Raw genomic sequence first — 21845 nt, 5'->3', positions numbered from 1 at the left:
ATAGAGCCCGAATGTCGAACGCTTCCTGCAAGTTGCAATGAGACCGCCAAGTTTCGAAATCTTATATCGAATTAATTAATTATCGGATTAATTGATCGATGGATGACATCGAGTTGGTTTTCCAAGTAAGAAGGAGCGTGCGCCACGAAGATTCATTTTTTCCGTTTGATTTCTGAATCCAATCAATCAGCTTTCTTCATCTCCTGATCAGAAAGTTGGAAGAAATTTCAACGGAATTTCCAATTCGATCAGTGTTTGTTATTTTATTTCGTTAAGAGCCGTGTGAGATTAAAACTGAGGAAATTCTTCAGAAGGGTGACTTGGATTAGTTTGACCCCTTCAGCAATGTCAGAAAACTTAGCCACCAAGATTATTTTTTTATAATTCTTATTTTTGTTTATTTTTCATATTTTTGAGATGATTGATTTGCCTATAAAAAATGGAGTTCTCATTTGATCAAAGAAAGCAAAAGTGCCAAAAAAAAAACAAAGAAAGAAATTGTTGTCAGATTCATCGGAGTATCTAAGTGTGATCCCTTTTAAGGAAAAAGCGTGATTTAGATTCATCTGATCAGTTTGTTGTCAGAAATTTGTTGACAGATTCTAGTGTCTGTCTTAATCAACTGTTGCAGAACAATGTCAATGAACATGTTATTGCTGTCCACTAACCGGAATGCCCCAGTTTTCAGTAAGTTTCCCCATGTCGATCCGAAAGCGCGGCCTCGATCTGATAATCACAAGGTTTCGCTGAAGTTTCGAACCAGCAGAACTTCCAGGCTGTTGTGTTCATCTGTTCCGAAGATTGTAGCTGATGGAAGGAGCTGGAACGGGAACCGAAAACTGAACACGACTAGGCTGCTTGACGATCCGAGACTACAGAGCAGTAGCGACTTCGACCAGGGCCAAGCTTCCAGCACAAACACGGGCCAGCCTGCTGAGGGAGGAGAGTATGAGGTGTTCCTCAGTTTCAGGGGCCCTGCCCGGAAGGGCTTCGTGGACTGCCTTTACCGCAACCTAATTGATGCAGGAATTCGGACGTTCCGGGACCGGGAGGAAGTCCATGAGGGGGAGAACATCGGGGGGAAGCTGATTCGGGCCATCAACTGCTCGAAAATCTGTATCCCGATACTATCCAAGGACTATGCAGAGAGTGCATGGTGCCTCCGGGAGCTCGCTCAGATGGTGGAGTGCAGCAGATCGACCCGACTAGAGATCCTTCCTATCTTCTATGACGTGGAGCCGGCGGAGGTCAAGCTCTATAAGGGATCATATGCAGAGGCGCTGAGGCAGCACGGAGTACGGTTCGACCGAAAGATCCTGGAGCAGTGGGAGGACGCCCTGAAGCAGGTCGCGAGGATCAAGGGATGGGAGTTAGAGAAGGCCACCAACGGGTAATTAGCTTCTCTCGATTAATCCCCACTCTTCTCGTCAATTTCTTTCATTAGATCATGATTGAATTATCGATCATGAATTGACTTTTCTTCTATTTTGCCGGGTTTCGTCCTCTGATATAAACTTGTTTCAACTTGACACAGACATGAAGGGGAACTTATCGAGTTGGTAGTCCGCAAGGTATTGGTCAGCCTGAAGGCGCATCACCTTAATGTGACTGACCAGTTAGTTGCGATTGATGATGCCGTGGCCAAGATCATGAGGATGCTGAATGTAGGTTCCGACGATGTGAGGATTGTCGGGATATATGGGATGGGCGGGATAGGCAAGACCACGCTTGCCAAGGTTGTCTTCAACCAGCTATCGGAGGGGTTCGAGTACTGTAGCTTCCTCAAGGATGTCCGTGAAACCTCCCAGAATAGGGGCCTCGAGTTCTTACAGAACCAACTGATCTCAGACATCCTCAAGAACAAGAGCCCTGAGATTACCAATGTCGATGAAGGGATCAACATGATCAAAGAGAGGTTCTCCAAGAAGCAAGTTCTCATCCTTCTTGATGATGTTGATAAGAGAGCTCAGCTCGATGCCCTTGTAGGGAAGCGGAGTTGGTTTGGTCCTGGAAGCAGGATCATCGTGACGACCCGGAACAAGGATGTCCTCAACGTTCCCGAGGTGGACTGGGCTTATGAACTCACTTGGATGGATCCTGACCAGTCTCTTCAGCTTTTCAGCAGGCACTCCTTCAGGAGAGAATACCCCCCGGATGACTACGTGGATTACTCCAAGAAGGTTGTGGACATCACCGGAGGTCTTCCCTTAGCCCTCGAGAACATAGGCTCATTCTTATCAGGGAAGAGCAATGAAGTGTGGGACAGCACGTTGAAGAAGCTCAAGCAAGTGCCTCGCGAGGAGGTTGAGAAGAAGCTGATGATAAGCTACGAGGCTCTGGATCACTGGCAGAAGCAGATTTTCCTTGATATAGCTTGTCTCTTCATTGGGTATGACAAGAGAATCGTGGTTCACATGTGGGATGACACGGACTTTTTCCCAGAGGAAGGCATCGAGGTCCTCATGCTGATGTCAATGATAAAGATCGGAGATGACAATAAGTTGTGGATGCATGATCAACTCAGAGACCTCGGCAGGCAAATAGTCCGTCAGGAGAATATCATGGAACCCGGAAAGCGGAGTAGGCTGTGGAATCATGAGGAATCTCTGGCCATGCTGATACGGAAGAAGGTGAATAATTTAACCTCTGTCCCAATCCCTTTTACTAACACAGAAAATCGAAGTCATCAGGATTAATGAATTCTTTGTCAATCTGCAGGGTTCCGAAATGGTTGAAGCTCTGTGTCTCAAGTTCGACAGCAGATCTCAGTACTACTTCACTAGGGAAGAATTCGCGAGTCTCTCAAACTTGAGGTTTTTACAGACGAATGGTGTAAACTTAGCAGGAAATTTCGAAGGCCTTTTATCGCAGCTCAGGTGGCTGTGTTGGCACCATTGCCCGTCAAATTTCCTCCCGACCAATTTTTACCTGAGGAGTCTGGTCATTCTGGACCTGTCGTGGAGCAAGATCTCCGAAGATTGGGAGGGTTGGTACGACATGAAGGTTGGATTACTTTAATTCACCGAATATCAACCATTTTGCATTATGTTTTCACCTTTCCATCCGTAACTAATTCTTCGTTCTCTTTCCAGACTGCAACGAATTTGAAAGTTTTGAACCTCACAGGGTGCACCAACTTATTCCGGAATCCCGACTTCTCAGCATACATGGCTCTGGAGAGGTTAATCCTTGAGGGATGCAAGAGTCTGGTGGCAATAGATGGATCGATCGGGAGTCTTAAGCACCTCGTGTCCCTCAACATAAAGGAATGCAGTTCTATCCAGGAGTTGCCCGAGAAACTTGGCTCCAGTGAAGCCCTGAGAGAGCTCCTCGTTGATGGGACTTCAATACGGGAAATCTCGATTTCACCAGGATGCCTGAAGAAGCTTGAAATTCTAAGCGCCTGCGACTGCAAGTCCCTCATCCAAATCCACAGATCAATAAGCCACCTCGAGTCCTTATCAGACCTTGCATTGGATAACGCTAAAATAAGGCACCTCCCTGAGTCGATCGGGATGCTTGGGAAACTCGAGAGGTTATCTCTAAGGGGCTGCCGGTCTTTAAGCAAGCTCCCAGACACGATCGGGGATTTGGAGTCCTTAATTGAGCTCGACCTCTCGAGCACAGGAATCACAGAATTGCCTGACTCAATCAAGAACCTGAAGAACTTGAAGGTGCTGACGGTGGAGGGTAGTTACATTGAACAGATTCCCGGGAGCATCGGGATGCTTGAGAATCTCGAGGAGTTTCACGCCAAAGGGTGTAGCTTGGAGGGGGAAATCCCAACCGATATCGGAAACCTCCTGTACTTGAGGATCTTAAGCTTATCAGATAACCGGATCCGTAGTCTGCCAAAGACCATCTCGGGCCTTTCTCACCTCCAACACCTTGATCTTGAGCTCTGCAAGGAGCTCCGAGTCCTCCCCAAGCTACCTGATAGCTTGGTCAGCCTCCGGGTCAGTTCCCAGTCGATGGAGGCGATTCCTGATCTCTCGAATCTGATCAACCTCAAGCATCTGTACCTATCCGATGGGTCCCATCTCCAGGGCTTCCCCACCAATGACCCTTCCATGCTTGTTCAGGATCCCAGCCCTTGGTGGATTGGGGCATTATCGAGGCTCGAGACTCTACAGCTCTCGCTATCGAAAATTACTGCTTTGCCATCTGATCTAAGCGAGCTCTCTCGGCTCAGGAAACTCGTCCTCTCCTGTGTAGACCTTAAGTGCCTCCTTCAGCTCCCCTCGAGTTTATCAACTCTCTACATTGGTAACTGCAAATCCATGACCACGCTCTCGAACCTCTCTAACCTTAAGAACCTAACGGAACTCGAGCTCCTCCACTCTGCAATCTCAGAGGTCGAGGGCCTGGAAGGCTTGGAATCTTTACAAGTCTTTGATGCAATCTACTGCAAGCTAAGGAAGCTCGACGGGCTAGAGAAGTTAGAGTCCTTGAGGAGATTGATCCTCCGGAACTGCGAGTTCCTTGAGCAGTTACCGAACCTCTCAAACCTGAGGAAACTGAAGGAGTTCAAGCTCCGGGACTGCGAGTTGCTTCGGGAGATTCAGGGGTTGGACAGGTTGGAATCCCTGGAAGAGCTGCAGATTTCCAAATGCAGGTTCCTCGAGAAACTGCCTGATCTCTCGGAACTGAAAATGCTGAGAAGTTTGGAGATCGAGAATTGCGACAAGATATGCGAGATCCAAGGGCTCGACATGTTGGAATCACTTGAAGAGCTGCAGATTTCCGAGTGCAGGTCATTGGAGAAGATCCCGGACCTCTCAGGCCTGAAGAAGTTGAAGGTTCTAAAGATCGAAAGCTGTGAGCAGATCAGTGATATCCCAGGGTTCGCTGAGCTGGAGTCATTGGAAAATCTGAAGATCATCCAGTGCAAGTCCATGGAGAAGCTGCCTGATCTTTCCAACTTCAGGAGGCTGAAATCGCTGGACATTGAAGACTGCGAGAAGATACGCGAGATTGTCGGTCTTGGGATTCTGAGATCGATTAAGGGCGATAAATGCTTCTAACTTGAGAAGCCAAACGAGCACAAATAACGCAAAGACAAAGTTGTTCTGCACAAAATTTTCAAGTTCTTACATTTTTATACCGTCAAACTTTGTTTATTTTTCCGTTTGTTCATTCAATTGATCTCTTTTGTAAAGCACTGTACAGCTCAGTAATATGATACTGAAGATACGGCGAATTGCCAATACTCTTTCTATCTAGAGCATTTCCCCGCTGTTTCTCTCTTTAAACTTAAAGATTGGAATGAAGGAAGAAAATCTGAACTTTCTGGAGGAGCGATGAGATTTCCATTGTTCGTGTTTTACGGTGACAATTGACTGGAAAAGAGATGATGTTTCTTGTAGTAACTACCGATGGCAATGGCTGGCACTGATGATTGTCGCATGGTTTGCCGAGGTTGGTGAACCAAAGCAGGTGGTGTCCTCAAGGCTCACATTAGCTCAGTCCTTTGAAAAAGGCCATGTCATAGCGGGATACCAAGAATCTCTCAAGGTGACCTCTCCAGTTTGAGAACGGGATCACATCAGATATATACCTGAGCTACGACGTGCTTGAGTAGGATGTCTAGCTACAGAAATTTAAGGTATTACTGAACCAAATGAATGAACCTTCATTAAACCGAAAACAAGGCAAGCACCTAATACAAAACAGATAAACCTCCCAGATCATAATACGAGTATGTCACCTACCATTTCATCTCTCATGTCACCCGAGGGATCAGCAACAAACCACGAAGGATCTGGACGGCCCAGATTGGATCTCAGCTGATCCAATGTGATAATTTATGTTTTCCTAGATTGAAAATTACCACTGGGGTATGGTTGGTGCTGACTTCTTGGTTCTCCCCCCTCATTTTTAATTCAAAATTTTGAAACATTTGGGTAGTAAGTACTATAACAAAAAGACAAAATGCAGAACGACCACACCTGTCTTTTTCTCTAGGACCTGTTCAGGGTTGGTTTCTGAGCCGTTGAATGTTGGTTTAGAGGAAGAAACATTCATTGGAAGGTGAAGGAGGACAGTTTTTGACTCAGACAAGAAGTGGAAATGCATATATCTTCATCAGACGTAGATTGGGACGGCCTCCTTGGTGACTATGGAACTGCCGAAGTTCAGAGACTTGTTTGATAGCCTCGTCAATGTCCGTGCCAAGTTACTTACATCACTCGCCACACTTGCCAAGAAGGAGGCGATCCTGAATGTCCAGAAGAGTGAAAGCTTTCCTTCGCTTTCAGTGGCTGATGATCATCATCAGAAAGTTTTCCAGAGAAACAGTTCGTTCATACGAAGAGCAAAAGAGGAAAGCTGCATCTCAGAAGCAGCAGAGCATGGCTGCGATGCCTCCTCCTTTAGCTCAATAGCTTTGCCGGTTGTCGAGTTTGAAGTGTTCCTGAGCTTTAGGGGTCCAGATACTCGAAAAGGTTTCGCCGACTGCCTCTACTGTGGCCTCTCCAAGGCAGGAATCCGCGTTTTCCGGGACACAGAGGGGCTTCATATTGGGGAAAACCTGAGAGAGCTTCTGGTAGCAATCAACAGCTCAAAGATCTGTATTCCGATCCTCTCCAAAGGTTATGCCTCCAGCAGATGGTGCCTCCAGGAATTAGCACAGATGGTGGAGTGCAGCAAATTGACCAGGGTAGAGATTTTTCCCATTTTCTATGACGTCAAGCCATCCGAAGTACAGCTTGAGAAAGGACCCTACGTGGAAGCTCTAAAGAACCACAAGGAGCAGTTTGATCCCAAGATTGTGCAGCAGTGGGAAGATGCTCTCAGGGCGGTTGGAAGGATTAAAGGATGGGAGTTGCAGAAGGCTACTGATGGGTAACTAAATTCGATTCTCCTTAATCCTGGAATGGTTTATAACATTCAAATTAGGAAACTAAGAATTCTAAGTAGCTAGGAACCGACTGAGGTAGGGAAGACTGACAATGCGAGAACTTTGCATATATGGCCCGGTATGTGATACGCGGCAAGATACTCATTGATACGATGATTCCCTTGCTTCAAAAGGAGACAGCACCAGCTTATATACCAAATTGCCTCATCATATCACAAGCCATCTTACTGTCTGGGTTCCCCATGCAACTCATGGGGGCCTCCGCAAGGCCACTATTTTGCGGAGTCTCCTAAGGGAACTTTTAATTATTAAAAAAAAAAAAAAAGAACTAGCAAGTCTCGGTTTCAGTCTATCAGCCACTAGTCTAGGAGAAATGCCATTTTTTTTATAGGCTATTGTTTATCAGCTAGCCCTACATGAACTATTGTTTACTTTGCATATTGGATAATTCAGTTTCTGACTAATCGATTTTCCATTTTGATTCATGTCATCTGAAATTAACTATTTTACTGTGGCAGTCATGAAGGAAAGCTGATAGAACTGGTAGTGCGAAAGGTCTTGGTGAGCTTGAAGGTGCATCGTTTGAACGTAACGGACCAGTTAGTCGCGATCGATGATCATGTCACGAAAATCCTGAGGATGTTGAATGTGGACTCTAGGGATGTGAGGATCGGGGGAATCCACGGGATGGGTGGAATTGGAAAGACCACACTTGCCAAGGTTGTCTACAACCAGCTTTCAAGGCATTTCGAGTACTGCAGCTTCCTAGCAGATGTCCGGGAAACGTCAGAGCACAAGGGTCTTGAATACCTGCAGAATCAGCTTATTTCTCAAATCTTGAAAGATAAGGCTCCAGACATTGCTAACATCGATGATGGGATCAAAGTAATCAAAGAGAGGTTATATGGCAAGGAGGTTCTTATTCTTCTAGATGATGTCGATAAAAAGATGCAATTAAATGCACTAGTTGGAAATGGTAGTTGGTTCGGTTCTGGGAGCAAGATCATTATCACAACTAGAAATAAAGATATTCTAAATGTGCCCGAGGTGGATTGGACTCACGAACTTAACGGGATGGATTTTGAACCGTCTCTTCAGCTTTTCAGTAGGCATGCCTTCAGAAGAGATTATCCTCCCGATGACTATTTAAAGTATTCTGAAAAGGTCGTAGAGATATCTGGAGGTCTACCTTTAGCACTTGAGAATATAGGTTCATTTTTATCTGGGAAAAGCAAAGAGGTATGGGACAGCACTTTGAAGAAGTTGGAAAAATTGCCTCATGAGGAAGTCGAGAAGAAGTTGAGGATAAGCTATGACGCTTTAGATGACTTGCAAAAGCACATATTTCTTGACATAGCATGTCTATTCATTGGATATGACCGAAGAATCGTGGTTCACATGTGGGATGATTCTCAGTTCTTTCCCGAAGAAGGAATAGAAGTGCTGCTGCTCATGTCTCTGATAAAGATTGTGGAGGACAATAAGCTGTGGATGCATGACCAGATGAGGGATCTTGGACGGAAAATTGTTTATCAGGAAAACAACTTTGAACCGAGAAAGCGCAGTAGGTTGTGGAATCATCGCGAGTCTCTTTCCATGCTAGACGGAAAGAAGGTAAACTTCATTATTGTTAACTCTCCTACAAAGAATTGAAAGGTTATTTCTTGAAAAAAATCTTTTCTAATGGATTTGTCCCGCCAAATTCTGTTGTCAGGGATCGGAATTGGTTCAAGCCCTCTGTCTGAAGTTTGACAGTAGGAATCAGTACCATTTAACAAATGAAGAATTCGTCAGTCTATCTAATTTAAGGTTCCTCCAAATAAATGGCGTCCACCTATCTGGGAACTTTGAAAATCTCCTCTCCGAGTTAAGGTGGCTTTGCTGGCATTATAGCCCTCCAAGGTTTCATCCGACTAATTTTCACCCAAGAAATCTCATTGTTCTTGATCTTTCATGGAGCAAAATTACTGAAGATTGGGAGGGTTGGCACCATGTCAAGGTATAACATGACTAAAGTTTTAGATTCATCAACAGCAATCCTTTTAAAAATTTCACACACTGATCACCACATTACGGCAATGCCTTCATTCTTCTTTCACAGATGGCGAACAATTTGAAAGTTATGAACCTCACTGGTTGCGTCAGCTTGTTCAGGATTCCTGACTTTTCGGGCTTTATGGCTCTGGAAAGATTGATCCTTAAAGGCTGCGAAGGTCTAGTTGAAATTAATGCTTCACCAGATGATCTAAGACATCTGAATTCGCTAGATATTCAGGATTGCTGTCGCATCCGGAAATTGCCTGATAACCTGTGTTTTATGGAATCCCTAAGGGAACTTCTTGTTGACGGAACCTCCATACAAGAAATTTCCATCCCACCCGGATGTTTAAAGAAGCTTGAAACTCTCAGTGCACGCAACTGTAAATCACTGGTTCAAGTGAGCAGCTCGATTGGCTATTTAGAGTCTCTCTCGCACCTTGCATTGGATAATTCAAGGATCACATGTCTTCCTGACTCAACTGGAGAGCTCATCAAACTCGAGCGGTTATCTTTAAGGGGTTGCAGATCAATAAGCAAGCTTCCCTTCTCTATCGGGCAGCTCGGATCCTTGGTGTTTCTGGACCTCTCAGGCACCGGATTCACAGAACTGCCCATCTCAATTGAAAATATGAAAAATTTGAAAGTCCTGTCACTGGAGGGAAGTTGCATAAAGCAGCTACCACCCGTTATCGGCATGCTGGAGAAACTAGAAGAAATACATGCCAGAAGTTGTAGTGACTTGGAGGGGGAAATTCCCTGTGAAATTGGTAAACTGTTACTCCTGAGGATTTTGAGTTTATCAGATACCCGAATTCATGGCCTTCCGGAAACCATTTCTCGACTCTCTCATCTCCAGTCCCTCGACATGGACCTTTGCAATGAGCTTCGAGTATTACCAGAGTTGCCAACGAGTTTGCTTTGTCTACAGGTGAGTTCTCACTCGATGGAGGAGATCCCAGATCTTGTGGACCTGAATGATCTGAAGTACTTGTATTTATCAGATAATTCCCATCAACGGGAATCATTCCAGGGCGACTCATCTAAGCTGGTGCATGCTCCGAGCCCCCAGTGGCTTGGGATGTTAACAAAGCTGGAAACATTGCAGCTCTCTCTCTCAAGAATCACCACCCTACCGAGCGAATTGGCCTGTCTGTCTCGGCTCAAGAAGCTCGTCCTACACTGCGTGGACCTGCAATGCGTTCTGCAGCTTCCCCCAAATTTGTCGACTCTAAGTATTGGGCACTGCAAGTCCATGAGCGTGCTGTCGGATCTCTCTAACCAGAAGAACCTCTTGGAATTGGAGCTCATCCACTCGCCAATATCAGAAATTCAGGGCCTCAGGTGTTTGGCATCATTGCAAGTTCTCGATGTAATGGACTGTGGATTGCAAACGCTCCATGGGCTAGGAAAGTTAGGATCCCTGAGACGATTGATCTTGGATGGATGCGACAACCTTGAGCAACTTCCAAATCTCTCGGGCTTGAAGAAGCTGAAAGAACTTAAGCTGCGGGAATGTGAGAACCTGTTCCAAGTGGAAGGGCTCGGCGGGTTGGAATCACTAGAGGTGCTGCAGATTTCAGGGTGCAGATCGTTGGAATGGTTCGACGATCCAGCCCATCTGAAGCTGCTGAAATTCCTGGAAGTCAAGGATTGTAATACACTACATAAAACACTGAGCAGCTCGTTGGGAAGATTGCCGAACTTATCCGAACTGAAAAGGCTCAAAGTTTCAGAATTGGAACTCCACGAGAAGATCAAACCTTCCGGGGCCGAAGCTCGGAAGTTACCTGAGCTGCCAAGCCTCAAGACGCTGAAGTCCCTGTACGCCGAAGGTTCCGACTGAGATGCCATGACACTGAAAATGTAAGATGAACTCACCTCTGCGGAAACAGCACGAGAAACTGAGAAATGACAGGATAATGCCAAAAAAAAAATTAAAAAAAAAAGAAAGAAAAGGCTTCAGCCTTGAAATTCAATGAGGATGAGATGAGACAGTAAAATTGGCTTCTTAAACTTGAGGCCATAACTCTTTCTCTCTCTACCTCTCTTTCTCTCTCTAGTGCTTCATCATCTTCTGCTTCTTCTTCTTCTGCAGAAGAAGCAGACCTTCATCATCCCATAGACCAGAGCTCATAAGCCATGTCTATCTCTCTCTTCGCACCCAAAACGCCCTACCCATGTCCTCAGCTACCCTCCACCGCCACCGCCTCCAAGCCCCTCCAGCTCCCTTCTCCGGCCCTTCAGCCCCAGACCCTCCACTGCCCGCCCACCTTCCTCCGCCGGCCCATAGCCACCCGCCACGTGGCGGCCCTCTGCGCCAGGAAGGCCTCGCAGGGGATGAAGGAGCAGAAGTGGACCCACGAGGGCGTCATCGTCGAGTCCCTCCCCAACGGCATGTTCCGGGTCCGCCTGGACAACGAGGACGTCATCCTCGGCTACATCTCCGGCAAGATTAGGAAGAACTTCATCAGGATGCTGCCCGGCGACAAGGTCAAGATCGAGGTCAGCCGCTACGACTCCACCCGCGGCCGCATCATCTACCGCCTCCGTAACAAGGATTCCGGTGACTAATCGATTATAAAGCCTCCATCATTTTAGCTTCTCCTGCTGAATTCATGCCAAAAATTCATTCTCTGTGTTTGTGGTGGTGATGATATGAAGCTTTTGGCTGATAGGTTGCTCTCGAGTTGTGAATTAGCTTAAGAAATTATGCATATTGCTGAGAATGATCCATCAAATGAATGCAAGATAGCTCTTCTCATGATGAATTCTCTTGTATGCGAAGATCACGCTAAGTTTTGAGCTGATGGGTACTCTTTAAATTCGTGTAATTAGCTCGAGGTTCTGCGAATTGTAATGGACCCCTCCTGCTGAATATGACAATGAGAGAAGTTGTTTTCCATATTGAATTCTGTCCTTGTGGTGATTACATGAATTTTCGAGTTATTGGATAGGATATTCTTGATGTCTTGTTAGTTTGAGCTTCGCCTGGAGGTTGAGTATGGCTTAGTTCTTTTCACTCTCACTTTGAAGTTGATCGATTTACAAGTGTGCGTGTCGGAATCTGGAAGGGAAGTGTTGTTACTCGTTAGGTATCAAGGAGACCCTGAAATATCATGAAATCTCGAGCTTGGATGTAGTTGAGCGAGACTGCGAGGCCTTCCACTTGGTTTGTTCAGGTTTTTAATGGCATTCCTTGTGCTTATAGAAATTCATACCTTACTTTCCGATTGGATCGAGGGAAAGGGAGGGAGGGTAGGGGATTTTGTATGGGAGCTTTTGAAAATCCCATACAACTTTCCCTCCTTTTCTTTCCATTTCCCTCATATCAAAACAAGTTGTTAATGGAGTGGTTTGATCTTGCAATGTGAATCTATGCTCTGATTCTTCTTCGTTCAGTAGTATCATCTGCAACTCTGCCGTTTACGATGGAATGAAAGTGTCTTTTGGTTAGTTATATATCCGGATTTGAGCATATTTTAGACACCTTGCTGATAGATGGTCTGCTGTATGGTCCTCGGCATGGTATTGATCTGGTACCTGTGGGAGCCGTGTCGAATAGGACATATAAACACAAATTGTTCACATTAAATATCGAAGATTTTAGATGGGATGGGTCGACTGTAGCTTAATATGTAGTAGTGGGACTTTAATTTGTTTTTCAGGTAATGCGGGATTCGGTATACTTATTTCTGTTTTCATCCCGAAGCTTATCGGCAGCTCCTCAGTGTTCTGAGTTTCCTATGTTTGCTTGAGCCTTGGCACCTTACCTCTCGCTTCTTGTATAGACAAGTTCGTCGATTCTATGGACTGCATATCACATTCTTTCATATCGAAGTACAGTGTCTCTTTCTCCTTCAGTCCTACCTAAGCGAGAACTTATCAGATTTCCTCACCTTTTCAAATTTCCTGTACCTTTTAATTAAAGCAATAATAAGGGGGGGAAAAAAGACAATGTACATTTGACCATGGGCCGGTGGCTGACCTGCTCTGGTTGGCCCAGCTCACAATTTGGGCCACAATCGGACAATGTTATGCCCATTTAAATATGTGGGATGGGCTGGAGCAATTCTCGGGCCATTTTGTTAAACTGTATAATTCTATTTTTGGGCTTCGGTCTGAACCATCAGATTGGGTTGGGCTGGGCTGGGCAAGGCCCTGAAGTGTCAGACTGACCTCATCACCACCCCGTCGGCCCAATGGTTAGGTAATTGAGCCGTCATTTAGAATGGATTGCGACTTATTTGGATTCATGGGCTTTGTGTAAAGACAATGGGCCACACACCTCTTTGCGCTTCAATGGGCCTGAATATCAGAAATAATTACGAGCCCAAGCTCAATTCTTCCCGCACTGAGCGCAGAATGACGCAAATATTTATTTTTTTCATTTTAATTGCAGTTAAAAAATCAACTAATTCATCATTTGATATTTCTAACAGAAATGCGATCCATTTCAGTACTCATTGAAAATGTGAATAGATCTTATACTATATCTAAAAAAGCATTTTTGTGATATTTAATGAAAAATAAAGAGAGAAAAGAATAAGTACAAAATGCAATAAAGAGAGAGGGGGGAGAGAGAGAGAGAGAAACTGGGGGAGAAAAATTAGTGATGGAGTGGTAAACATGAGTAGTTAAAGAAAAACAGTGAAATTACTAGTGTTCTTTTTTAAATTTCTTTCTAATTTAACTAACTAAAAGTTATATTTTTTATCTTAAAATGGGCATTTTTAGGATAACAAAAGTTATCCCAACTTCCTTACTTTTTCCTTTTGTAATATATTCATGTATATATTTAGTAAGGGCAACTTTATATGAGTTACAACTCTCTTTTTTTCAGTTACTGCTGGGGACTGGGTTTTTGGACCCGACGTCCAGTGGGTCGAGAAGACCCAGTAGGCCTATGAGCAATGCGTCTCAGTTGGCCCATATAAGAGATGTGACTTACTTGATGGCTAAGTATATAAAAGATATATTTTCCTATTCTGTTTATCATTGAATATCGGAAATGTATCGAAGATCTCTTTAAATAAGGCAACAGATATGTCTACGATTCATTATAAATATTCATATATGACATCAAGTTACAGTTTATGCCCTAATTTCTCCTAGACTGACTTGAGCCTCGGAGAGGGAAATCAAAACACCACCCCAATCTTTCCCTTTTATAGGTTGTTCGAGGCATATTCGTAGAGTTCATAAGCTATTTGGGAAGATCAACATCAACAACGACTCACGTGGATTGCACGTGACTAATTGCAAATTTTTCAAGTCCGTAACGGTTGCGATAAAGGTTCAGGCCTAGTATATATAATGAAAGATAAATCATAAATAATTAGTAAAGTGACGCAGGTGATCCCACTATGTATCGAATATGCGACATCTAAGTCAATGGGCGGGATCGTGTGCCATTACGCTACACCGTCTTTTGATTATGAGTTATAACTCTTTAGAAAAGTAATTTATCATAGCATTCAAGCTTGGCCTAAAATTAAGAAACTTTACTAACATGGGTTGCCTCAGGCGGTTCACGCTTGTCCCTTAAATAAGGTATTGGGGTTGAGTCTTGTAAATGAAGAAAATCCATGCTATGAGAGTTTTACCCCCTTTATTGGACCGACTTAACTCGAACTTGATTAGTTGAAACCCGTTGAGATTCCGAACATCAGGGTATACATCGAAATAAAATAAGGAACTTTTTAGAGCATCCACAACAAGGCCCAATTCTCAGGTCATTTGCGGTGGCAAATGCCTTGGCCCCGCTACGGCACTCCCTTTGTAGGAGCTGGGGCCTGCGGCACTGGCCCACTGAACTGGGTCAGTGCCGGAAGCGGCACGCTCCAAGCCCAATTTTCCCATTTTTTTTAAAATAACGATAGCTCTTTTAGACTATATATATCAGCACGGTTACGCTGGTAGTCGTTTGCTGATTTAATTGAATTTCAAAAAAAGAAGAAGCTAATTTCTTCTGTAAATACTACATATAAATTCAACATTCCCCACACACATATCATCCTTTTTCTCTCATTTGCACGATGGACTCCAATCAATCCAACAATGATGATATTCTCAATTTTATGCAAAATCCCAATTTCTCGTCTCAAAATCCAAATTACCCAAATTCTCAATCTCCATACCTCGAACATTCAAATTTCCCGATTCATCAAAATTTCCCCCAACATCATAATGGCGAATAAATTATCGATTCGTAACATTTTAGTGTTTCAATTATGTAATATCATTTTCTATCTAATGTATTTTCTAATGCAGTGTTTAAATTATGCAATGTTATTGTTAATCATTCGATCTTATCCAAAATTAATATTTTTAATTATTTATATTTTATTGAAAATTTTAAATTTAAATTGTAAATTAAAAATAAATATTAAATAATTGCAATTTTAATTAAAATTGAAAAATTAAAATGCTTATTTATTAAGTAAATATAATAATAATTTAATAAGTATGTAAATATTTTTTAAAAGAAAAAATCAAGTGGAACCACACGAGCGCTACAAAATGAGACTTGCATTATAGAGTGAGTGTTAATTTTTCCTTCGGTGCCACTTTACTTACTTGGCCACATGTGGGGCTCTCATAAGGGAAATTATCCCCCGAAATTGGGTCGTGCACTGTGGATGCTCTTATACCTGTTTAGTTCCATTTTATATGCCTCGTGTAAAACCCGTAGGCTTCTTTTATCACTGGGAAAAAAAAAAAGTTACAATGCCCTTGGATTCTTTCTCGCTGGTCTTTTTATCATTTGTTCTTTCTAAGCAATATAATTTTTTTTGTTATTTTTCTTTCGGTATAATAATACTTTCAAAATGGAATGCCATCACAAGTTGGAAGTTGAAACTTAATTCTCATCACATGGCTACTTACTAGAACAGGACCCACACATCTGCTAAAGTGGGATGACATATCCCGTGTATATATTCCATCAGATCATCAAGGATTAAAATTCGGCCCCTCTACATGTTCGCTAAGTTTTGTCGCATTTAAGATCGCTACGACTACATTATTAGTGTAGTTGGAGTCCTCTGGATCGTGACCGTTGGACATTTAACTTGTATGGTGATCTACAAGAACACGATGTCGAGTCATGATGACTCCGGATAGACGGGACGAACCAACCGAACGGAGCCATAGTCATTGGATTGGATGGGTGCGATTGACTAAGTTCTGAATTTTGATTAGTCGGAATTGGCCGTGATCTAAAAAGGTTTGACATTGTACCTGACCACATTTTGGCATTTTCCACATAAAAGTTTAGTTAACTTTGCACATGCAAAATAATAGCGATAATAATTAATTGTTATTATTATTATTATTATTATGAAAAGAAGCCGAATTGAAGGGTCAAGATTTCAAAATTGGGATCCTTGGTTATGGTCAGAAAATTTTCCTACGTAGACCGATTCTTACATTGGAGGGAGCAGCATGTGTTCAATGACTTTTAAGCTTAGTTTTTTTTCCCCGTACTTAGCTGACATCTCAACCACCGATGATAAGGCCAGCTAGCGTATCAAAACTTTCATTTTTCTTACGAGATAAAATAAAGGAAAGACTCAATCATTGAGTGTAAGTCGGAAACACTGCGGCGGATGATGATTTATTCCTTCAAGGTCAAGTCATCCGATGATTGTGTTTGCATTTCAAGGGCTAAGGGGATCTTGCTGATGATCGATACGAGGATTTTAAGCCGGACAAACAATGAGAAAATTGTTAAATGTTTCAAAGATATGTTAATGATTTCTCTAGAAGATTAATAGTTTAAGGGGGCTGACTGTCCTCGCGGTCTCGCTTGGTCCATCCCCGTTTGCGAATATTTCAATTATTAGTTGATCCAATAATTAAAAGAACTGTTTTTTTTTTCTGGGGCTCGGTCAATAATTATAAGTTCATTAATGGAATTAAAAAAAAAAACTAAGTGATGTCATTCTTGGGTTCTTACATAGGAGAGGAAAGTGATAAAAATGAGCCCGTCTACCAGATAACTTATACGTACATGAGGACAAGCCTTTTGGGGGATTTTGAATCAATCACACTCTCTTCCTATGTCGTAAAGAAGAGGGTCTAATACTAAAGTTTAAAACTCACTGAGAGTATCTCATAAGATCAAACACTCAGTCGACATTCGAGCGGATTCAATCTCAGCAATAACACATGATATCATTGAAAAGAAAATTCTTTTTCTTTTTCTTTTTTTCCTTTGTGCTGATAAATATGATGGAAAATGATATATTGTCAACATTAGCTATATGCAAATCATTTTCAAGGTGAAAGCAAACAGCATATGCAATCAAATATGAACGATTACAAGCCCCACTCCACGAAAAGTTAATATACACTTGAAATGGTCCCCTAAAAGAATCGCCCTTTATTATGTTGAGAGAGTGACATCGGAGAATTCTAACATTTGTAGATATATTCTTGTGAATGAAACATCATCAAATATATGGAAAACTTTGATGCCACGTTGAGAGTTAAGATTAAAAATCTCACGCCATGAATTGATTAAAAAAAAAAGTCGAGTATAAATAAACTAGAAGAATTCACTGTCTATCAATTTGAATTTTTAAAAATATGAACTTATGGATTCAAAAGCTTCTGGTTGGATAATCTTAAATGATTATACTCATAAGTAGAAGCTTAAAACTAAGAGAAGAAGAGGAGTTAGAGAGATCAGTGACTCGATATATTGCGGTCAAATGATCGCAATCGTTATTCAATTTTTAATTAACCTCAGATAATCATTTGAAATATCACTATTGCTTTTAAAATAATGAATCTCTAATATTCACTTATCTAAAAAAAAAAAAATTCCGACTCTCCGAGTGTGATGGGTTATTAATGTGCCACGGATAGTAAGAACTCGTCTAAGATTTGTTAAACCGATGAAGAGACTATGGTTGAGAGAGTTGAATATAAAATTTTGACAGCTCATGTCGTCTTTTTTGCACTTATATTTTCTTCTAAACTTACGTTATTAATCATTTCATAATGCAATATCTTCGTAAGTTTTGAGCCGTGATAATTAGGGCAGGCGGGCTAATTAGGATAAGAAGCACAGAATGGATCGAAGTTGACTGATGGCTAGAGGTGTTCATAGAATGGTGGATCTTTCCTCTTCACATAGAAAATGTAGTTAGATATTCTCTCCACCAATCATGCCATGGCCGCGGACAGGAAATCACGAGGAAATAAAAACTCTATTTGAAAACGGAGTTGAGTTTTCTAACTATAAATAATTTTATTTTATTTAGAGTTGTAATAATTATATTGTTGAACTATGAACAAAAAAAAGTGAAAAAAATAATAAATAGTTGAGAGAAAGTAACAATTATGTTGTTGAATTGTAGAAAAGTAATGAATAGTTAAGAGAATTTAATATTAAAAATTGAATTGAACGATAGTTAAGATAATAAAATTAAAGAAAAAAAATTATGTTGTTGAATTTAAGATAAATAAAATTAAAGTAAATTGAAATTTAAAAATTTTCGAATTTACCACTTACAATTTTCGCCGCCCCCAATTCGATTATCTATTTGTCAAATTATTCATGATATAGACAACTGGGATATACCTATACGGCTATACCTACCTCCCTCTCTCTCTCTCTCTCTCTCTCTCTCTCCCCCCATTCCTCGATTCCTAGGTCTGATTCATTTGTATGGTATTTGTTATCTTTACTTAATGATCGGGTAGAGTACTCCCATGAATCCGTAGCATTGCCAGCTTCAACTTTGAGGCAGTCGACAACTTAGCAAGGGTGAACAAGTAAATTTTTGCGGATGCGATGACATCTTTTCTTTTACACGGAGACGGTGTGCTCCGGTTACGATGTGAATAGATTACTAAACTTATGGGGGCAAAATTGAGACAACAGTCAAACTCAGGACCAAATTAGAAAGTCACCCCGGAACAGTCAAGAGCAGCAGTAGCAGGACAGCCCAACGTGCTCGGTTTACTTTCTTTTATATTTATTTATTTATTTAAAATTTTAATCCTTTTTAAATGGGCCGGCCCAAAACTATTGGATAGGTGACAGGTTTGACTGGCGGATGCCCATCACCTCCAATTGTGGAATTGACATGAGTACCAAAATCATCTAACGTTCCCCAATAGAGATCTTTAATTATATTGTTATTTTTGTATATGAAAGATCCAAAGGCACTAAACCAATAATTGAGCAGACGTGAGTCCCAACACTCATATGAGAACGGCCGACCAAGTGCAAAATCCAATCAAAATGTTTGTGTAATTAGAAAACTAATCATCTTGATTCTATAAATTTTTACTTATAAGCACTTCAATTAGTAGTTAATCATTCATCGCGAATGAGTAATGCTGACTTAATATTTAGTCCATGAAAACCATTATTGGTCCGAAGGCGGACGATGCATGAATTCTTGTGCTGTTAGCTGGAAGACAGTTATACTGTTCCGAGGTGCCTCATGTAGCAGCCCCAGCACACTAGAAATAGTCCGGGCGTGAGTTTATATAATATAGGGCCTGCTTTCACCTAATTTCTAATTTTACAAGTTTGCATATAGCTGGCTACTTTGCAATTATCGATTTATTCGAAACTACTGTACACTCGTACAAATTTCTTTGTCGTCAGAATTCATGATCCTCACTATTCTTACACTCACTGTTCGACTGAAGATTGTTTCATCGTTATAGTCTGGTTACATGTACGATTGGAATTGTTCTCTATTTCTTAATAGATAAACCCCGCGATGCGCACGGTTCGTTCGATAAGCGAGTTGCCCTGATGTTTTGAGTCTCCACTTGAGAAATCCTTGACCACATTTTTTCATCACGAGGTTTAAATTGGTTGCCTTATCACATGACCCGGGAGAAAGAAGTGGACGGAGCTCTCACCGCACTTATCAATTATTTGGGTGATAAACTATCGGACAAGAACAACTACAAGGACAAGGGAACTTGTCGGTTTGTGTCCGTACGCTGATACCTTATCAGCAGTAACGCAGAGCGACGCCTCTGTCAGGGCCGGGGCCACCGTCACGTGATCATGTGGGCCCACTGACGACGTTTGTCCAATTCCTCAGCGGGCCCCACCACATGCGCTTGTTACGTGGTGACAGATCAGCAGACAGTCACCTTCCTTACCCGTGCCACGTCGTCTCACATGAAAGCGTTTTACTTCCTATTAGTGTAGCGATAATTATGGAATATTTTGTCCCATTTATATTATATAATTGTGACATATTTTGTCACATATGTACTACAGAAAAATTAGATTGTCTCGCTTGATAATAAAAAATTTTCAAATTCGATATTAGTAATAAAACAATTCATATTCTTTTATTATTTATTAGAATTTTCATTATATTTGATTAGATTTAAAGTCTTTCTTGTAATCGGAAAAAAATTCGCACGTAATAATTCCTTTTAAAGTCCGCTAAGTCATACCAAAACAGAATGGAAATTGTCCTATCTATGATAAGGAATTTAACTTCATTAAGGATTTATAAATCAAATACAATCACCGTTTAATATAGGACACAGGTTTGGTCATTTCATGATTATACATAATTAATGCCGACTTTTTTAGTTCGTTGATCCTTTCATTCATATGTATAATGGAGAATGTGAAAAAATCACATATGATTACGATTGAGGCGAAAAAAATCACACCGTAGATCGTGTATCTTAGCCAATGACTCCATACAAATAGTGATTTCTGGCACTTTCACTTATAGAAGTAGTGTTTCAGAAATATAGGTTATATGAAAAGCAAGATGATCAATCATATATATTACCTCATCTTCTCCAACGGTGCTTCTACAGTGACCCTGAGTCACCATAACACCCGTAGACAGCAATCTTCAAGAAGGATACTATGCGACTGTCAAATGGGGAGAGATCTGCCAATTTTAGGAGGGGGAAAGAGCAAGATAATTAAATGCACAGTTTTGATCTTACAAATATATTAGGGACAGAAGAAAATTAATATATTTGGTCGATGGGTCCGCGGCCAATACCTAATCATTGTACATTCACATTATTGGACATGATGTTTTTCATTAAAAAATAAATACATATGTTGGATCTAACTTTCAACTCCATATATATTGCTAACATTTTTACGAGGAAAATAAATATAATACAGTGACATATATTTTCACTTGATAATTTAAAAGTATAAGTTCGGTTTCGTGGTGGATGCTTATGTGTCTTTAGATTTTTTAATTTTCTTATACTAGACTTATTTATCTCTCACGTAGCACAAAAAAAAGTATTTTTGTGAGATTTTATTGCCTTATATATATATTATATGTCCATCAATGAACAACCGAAGTCATACATATGTATGCATATCTCTTCTCTTTCATTAGTTCTTTTATTAATGACCATCTCTAATCATTCTTCAAGAGAGCATTTGATGCGCAGTTCATTGTCCACGTATTGATATACGAATTCTATAGAATAATCATATGTAAATTTAAAGAAAATTAATCAGCGTAGAGATAGACCTAGAGGGAGATCTCCAGGGAGGACAAAATTTGAGGTGAATGTAATTCAAATGATCTTTTTAGCTGACTTTTCATTTCTTATTATTCTCGTGACTTGATCAGTTCATCTCAGTATTGTTTGTACCTTCGATGCTCTCTTCCCTTTTACTTGAAACCCTAAGTCAACGAGGTCTGTCGTGGCCTGAACCCCAAGTTTGCCCGCTCTCTGTCATTACAATATTTGTGAAAACAAATAAATTAATTAGTAGAAGTTAATGACTTGGTGAATGTACAGTTTTCTCCTGGCGTGGTGTGGTCGAGTGAGTCGTACATTTTCAAGTTGATCGCTGTGGTTCAATTGATTGTACGATAATTTAATAGATAAATTATGCTTAACTTGTCTTGTTTACATGATATTACAATATTCTAATAATGTTCCACGTCAATTGCGTAACCAAGTT

General features: G+C 41.3%; 3 protein-coding genes across 4 annotated transcripts; all 3 read left to right on the top strand.

Annotated features, from left to right (window-relative positions):
* The first annotated feature begins 320 nt into the window (after positions 1–320).
* Positions 321–5222, top strand: LOC116203852 (TMV resistance protein N-like). The gene is made up of 4 exons (XM_031535805.1): positions 321–1390; positions 1535–2630; positions 2719–3003; positions 3093–5222. The coding sequence occupies exons 1-4, from the start codon at positions 636–638 to the stop codon at positions 5022–5024; spliced, it is 4068 nt and encodes a 1355-aa protein (XP_031391665.1). The 5' UTR covers positions 321–635; the 3' UTR covers positions 5025–5222.
* A 537-nt stretch (positions 5223–5759) lies between these two features.
* Positions 5760–10781, top strand: LOC116203853 (TMV resistance protein N-like). Of its 2 annotated transcripts, XM_031535807.1 has the most exons (5): positions 5760–6843; positions 7378–8473; positions 8574–8858; positions 8961–9666; positions 9828–10026. In XM_031535807.1, the coding sequence occupies exons 1-5, from the start codon at positions 6119–6121 to the stop codon at positions 9875–9877; spliced, it is 2862 nt and encodes a 953-aa protein (XP_031391667.1). In that variant the 5' UTR covers positions 5760–6118; the 3' UTR covers positions 9878–10026. The 2 variants fall into 2 exon arrangements, with proteins under 2 accessions (XP_031391667.1, XP_031391666.1); XM_031535806.1 differs by having other exon boundaries at positions 5925–6843; positions 8961–10781.
* A 107-nt stretch (positions 10782–10888) lies between these two features.
* Positions 10889–11808, top strand: LOC116203854 (translation initiation factor IF-1, chloroplastic). The gene has a single exon (XM_031535808.1). It carries the CDS (start codon positions 11039–11041, stop codon positions 11468–11470), a length of 432 nt encoding a protein of 143 aa, XP_031391668.1. The 5' UTR covers positions 10889–11038; the 3' UTR covers positions 11471–11808.
* Positions 11809–21845: the final 10037 nt, after the last annotated feature.

The sequence above is a fragment of the Punica granatum genome, chromosome 4 (genome assembly GCF_007655135.1).
Source record: "Punica granatum isolate Tunisia-2019 chromosome 4, ASM765513v2, whole genome shotgun sequence".
Classification (NCBI taxonomy): Eukaryota; Viridiplantae; Streptophyta; class Magnoliopsida; order Myrtales; family Lythraceae; genus Punica; species Punica granatum.
Note: the sequence above shows the minus strand (reverse complement) of the source record. Positions and strands in the feature narration are given on the sequence as shown.